The sequence below is a fragment of the Musca vetustissima genome, unplaced genomic scaffold, assembly GCF_032173495.1.
Source record: "Musca vetustissima isolate MV318-11 ecotype Yass unplaced genomic scaffold, APGP_CSIRO_Mvet_v1 utg19508, whole genome shotgun sequence".
NCBI lineage: Eukaryota > Metazoa > Arthropoda > Insecta > Diptera > Muscidae > Musca > Musca vetustissima.
The window spans coordinates 498150-503246 of record NW_026884089.1 but is presented as its reverse complement, the minus strand read 5'-3'; the positions used below and the strand labels follow the sequence as shown (position 1 = coordinate 503246).

Sequence of the window (5097 nt, the reverse complement as noted above, 5' to 3'; positions counted from 1 at the left end):
CATACATGCTTAAAAAACTCACTATTTGTACTATTTGCATTGGTCCATTGGGAGGATCAGAAAATATAAATATAAAAGAAAGAGATTTTCTTAAAAATTGAAAATATAGCACCTATTATTTTTCGAAATATTTCAAATCTATACTTAATCCAAAAGTGTGCTGTGTACTAAATTAAATTAAATCCGCTAAGGACGTAGCGGGCCTATGCTGGTTATTAATATTAACTCAAGTTTCAGGTGGTGCGAAATTAAAAAAGGAACATTTTATTTTTGAAAATACCTAATATGTGTATAGGTCTTAGTTATATATTAGGAATAAATCCAAATTAAATCTATCCATTCCCCTCATTTCTTCCAACGATTGTATTATCTCTTCTATACATTCGTTAAATATTTGTTTTCAAGCATGCCGCTCATCGTGTTTCACAATATGAATTTAGTTGTTTGTTTCCTTCCCGAATTATTTTACATAAAGTAGCAGACATTTTTGGAGATTTTCGAAAGAATAGGTAAATTGCCGAAATTGTAGAAAATTTACTTTGAATTTCTGGAATATTTGAGGGTGCATTGAAACTTGTGTACCACAGAAGTGAATTTTGCACTTTATTATAATTGCCTGACATGTTAGATGCGCCGTCATATCCTTGACCAGCAGTTTTCACTTCTTCAACAATATACTTGTGGATGTATTCTCCAATTATTTTTATATTTATTTTAACTCGATTTGTATTCTGGGACTCAGGTATGTTGTATTTTTGTATGTACTCTCCAAACTTTTTCTAAGTTTTTCCTTCATTCGTATTATCTATGTTACACAATAAATTTCCAATTTTTAAATGGTGCGACATTAGTAATTATTGGACTTGGTGGTTGCCCTTTCCGCACCCTCTTTTATTTGCAAATAACATGCAGACTTTACATTTAGCACATTTTGCTAAATATGAATATGCGATCAAAAAAGAGATCGAATCATTTTATGTTAAATGCACTCTCTTTCTATTTTTTATTTGTGGTCTGAACCCTTCTTATTTATGTCTTCTTATTTAACAGATATTTAGAAAACTGAACCCACTCACGTTATGACTAATGTTTGAACCGATTTATATTAGTAATCACCACAATCACAATATGGAAAACTACGTTTTTATGAAATTAATGTTTTCAAATACTTATACATGCAAATACATTCAATATATATCCGGCAATTTATATTAATTAATTTTTTTCAAACAATTGAGGAGTGGCCGGCCCTCTCTGTATTAAACATGATTTCACTACCCGAAATGATAAATATTTATCCCCTTTTTGTTAGGAGGAGATCCCATGTTATAAAAGGTGGAGGGTATAAAAATTTCTAGTGTAACTTGAGTTTATTGTTCCCATAAGAATTTGAATAACATTTTGAAAGTTTTGAAAATTACCGGGATGCTTGTTGACAATAAATTACTTCTTGCTCGCATTGATATAATAGGCTCTATTTCACCTCACTGTAATGTGTTGAAATGAACCATGGCAAGTTATTTCAATTTGTAAACTGGATATAAGCTCATTGAAAACCAAGGACTTAATCTCATACGGAACTCTTCGATGTAAGACACTATCAAAGGCTATTGCAAATTTTACCACTAAAATATCGAAGGTTTTATTTCGACTCTCAGATTTTTAAATTGACAGCCCCGAATATGATCCTATCATATTTGCAGCTTCCCAAGCTCACTTCTGGGCTATCTGGCTAAATCATGATTTTCTATCCCATTAAACAGGCCATTCACAATCAAATTTTAATAACCGATTTCGAGCAATGATCAGCTTGACAACCTCGTTTGTGAGGCTCCTGAAGAAACCTGAATTGGGGAAATCTCTCATTTTACATTTGTCCTGCTCTATAGACTCTAGTATCATTAGATTAGACAAAATCAATAGCGAGATCTCTAGCTACTAACATTCCTATAGGCTTATAATTTAAATTTTGTGGAGTTTATTGCAAACATATTAATGGTTACAGTTGATTCGAGAAATCCTGACGTTTTGCGAATATGTGGAATGTGCTTTGATTTTATTATATCACGTATCTACCAGTTGTTTGGGCACAGCCTTGAAAATAAGTTAGCACATAATTTCTGTTCTTTTGTACGCTACATATATATATATATATATATATATATACCGATTTTAAAAGTTTCGAACCTATGAAGACGCTGGTAATTATTCCTCTTTCAAACATAACCAAATTTGTGTGTCAGATTTCTATTCAATTCTAGACAAATTACAAGAAACACCTAATTAGGTTGGTTGATGACCATGTGCACTTCGACGAATACAAATGGACAGATAAACAATAGACAGACACAGTGATGTGCATGCGTCGGACCAGGCCATCTTTGGTAATTTACATTGGGCATTCGGTACGAAAATGCAGCGATGGTGGTGCTACGAAGAGCAGAACAAAACGATCTGTCTGTATTATTATAATTTTAGCACAATACATATTCGACATTTGTCCTGCGCCTATAGTACCTCGGGAAGCCCCTGCCGCCCACCTCGCCAGCATTACTTCTTCGCATATTTGGCATCTCTATGCGACGAAATGCACTCTCGGAACTGTTGATTTGTTGCTGTATTTGCAAGATTTTAGTTGTTATTAAATGTTATTTTGGTAGTTTTGAGTGATTTGTTTCGGAAGCATACGTGTGTGTGAGTAGGTGAGCATCAGTGTGAAGGTGTGAGTGAGCGGACAAGTGTTGGTGAATGCGAGTGACAGTTGAAGGGTTTTAGTGAAAAAAGTTTAAAAGAGGTTGGTCTAGAGAATCTTGAATCACTCTGGTCTCTGCCACGTTCGCATAAACATACCATCCGTTGTTCATTTCTTGTGTGTTTCAGTCTGTAAGTTTTTCGGAGCAAAAGGATTACGGATCGGTGCGTTCATATCCTTACCATTTGATATTTTCTGCTTTGTGTGTGGATTACAGAACAAAAAACAACTGCCAAAATGTGTGACGATGAACCCTCTGCCCTCGTCGTAGACAATGGATCTGGCATGTGCAAGGCTGGTTTCGCTGGTGATGACGCCCCTCGTGCTGTCTTCCCATCCATTGTTGGCCGTCCTCGCCATCAAGGTGTGATGGTAGGTATGGGTCAGAAGGACTGCTATGTTGGTGATGAGGCTCAGAGCAAACGTGGTATCCTCACTCTGAAGTATCCCATTGAACATGGCATTATCACAAACTGGGACGACATGGAAAAGGTGTGGCATCACACCTTCTACAACGAGTTGCGTGTGGCTCCCGAGGAACACCCAGTATTGTTGACCGAGGCCCCCTTGAATCCAAAAGCCAATCGCGAGAAGATGACTCAAATCATGTTTGAAACATTCAACTCACCTGCCATGTATGTCGCCATCCAAGCCGTTTTGTCTCTATACGCCTCCGGCCGTACCACCGGTATTGTATTGGACTCCGGTGATGGTGTCTCGCACACTGTCCCCATTTATGAGGGATACGCTTTGCCTCATGCCATCCTGCGTTTGGATTTGGCTGGCCGCGACTTGACTGACTACTTGATGAAAATTTTGACCGAAAGAGGTTATTCCTTCACCACTACAGCTGAACGCGAAATCGTCAGGGACATCAAGGAGAAATTGTGCTATGTCGCCCTGGACTTTGAACAAGAAATGGCCACTGCTGCTGCTTCCACTTCATTAGAAAAATCATACGAATTGCCCGATGGTCAAGTAATTACCATTGGCAACGAACGTTTCCGTTCCCCTGAAGCTCTCTTCCAACCATCCTTCTTGGGCATGGAGTCTTGCGGTATTCACGAAACTGTTTACCAATCCATCATGAAGTGTGATGTCGACATCCGTAAGGATTTGTATGCCAACAATGTGCTGTCCGGTGGCACCACCATGTACCCTGGTAAGTTGACATACATAATGTAGTCCAAAAACCGACCTGATTTCAATGCAATCTCTTCCAGGTATTGCTGATCGCATGCAAAAGGAGATCACTGCCTTGGCTCCATCCACCATTAAGATCAAGATCATTGCTCCACCAGAAAGAAAATACTCCGTATGGATTGGTGGTTCCATCCTGGCTTCATTGTCCACCTTCCAGCAAATGTGGATTTCAAAACAGGAATACGATGAATCTGGTCCCGGAATTGTCCACCGTAAATGCTTCTAAGTCCAATTGCAATTCATTTAAGCGTAAAAGACACAATGTATCACTCACGACGCCAACACCGTCATCTGAAAGCAGCGTTGTGAACAACGTCACCGACTTAATGTCAATGTCCTTTTTGTATATTTTTTGTTCATTTTTGTTTTGTAAGTAAATAATAAAAATAATATATACAATTATCATCCGTAAGTTGTGGTATTGGTAGCAAAAATTAGCTTTCTATATTTAGAATATAAAACCCCTTGATGGTTCGCATTGCCTATCATGTTTACCTGTGATATCTTGTCACAACCAATAGCGTAAGTGACATACATTCGCGAACATAGCTAACGAAAAGCGCAAATAAAATATGTTGAGAAAATGTGTAGCACAACAATACATTCGAATTATTTCTGAATCGTTACGCATTATATACTTTTACTTTTTGGATATCCAGTTTAGTTTTGAAGTTTTCTTAAATCTTGTAAATTAAATGTTGTATGTACGCTTTCATACGATGCAAAACTTATAAGCTTCGAAATTTGGACTTGAATAACGGGTGTGCCTTTTATACAGCGTATAAAATTCTACAAACTATAAGCTTAAGGTACGTAGCCCATGTTGAAATATAACATTTTAAATTTCAGAGCGATTTGAAACTTTAACCAACCATCTTTTTTTAAAGGCAATTTAGTTGTCTCTAAAAATGTGTAAAATCGCTTATTTTAAGAATTGTCTACTATTAATAAAAGTAAAAGGAATCGAGGTACACAAGAAATGTTTTTATTTTTGGCCATAAGAGCTTCGTACGCCATTAATAAACTTATTTGTGCATTGTATGGTATCACTAATTAATGTCTTTATTCCATTATTCATCGAATTTATTAATATTTAGATTTCCACATTTTACTAATTTTCCTCCTATTATTTGGAGTTCATT

The 5097-nt window shown here is 36.6% G+C and overlaps 1 protein-coding gene across 1 annotated transcript; it reads left to right on the top strand.

The window, feature by feature from the left end:
* The first annotated feature begins 2769 nt into the window (after positions 1–2769).
* Positions 2770–4357, top strand: LOC133331090 (actin-5, muscle-specific). The gene is made up of 3 exons (XM_061539501.1): positions 2770–2883; positions 2970–3914; positions 3976–4357. Exons 2-3 carry the CDS (start codon positions 2990–2992, stop codon positions 4179–4181), a joined length of 1131 nt encoding a protein of 376 aa, XP_061395485.1. The 5' UTR covers positions 2770–2883; positions 2970–2989; the 3' UTR covers positions 4182–4357.
* The last annotated feature ends 740 nt before the right edge of the window (positions 4358–5097 follow it).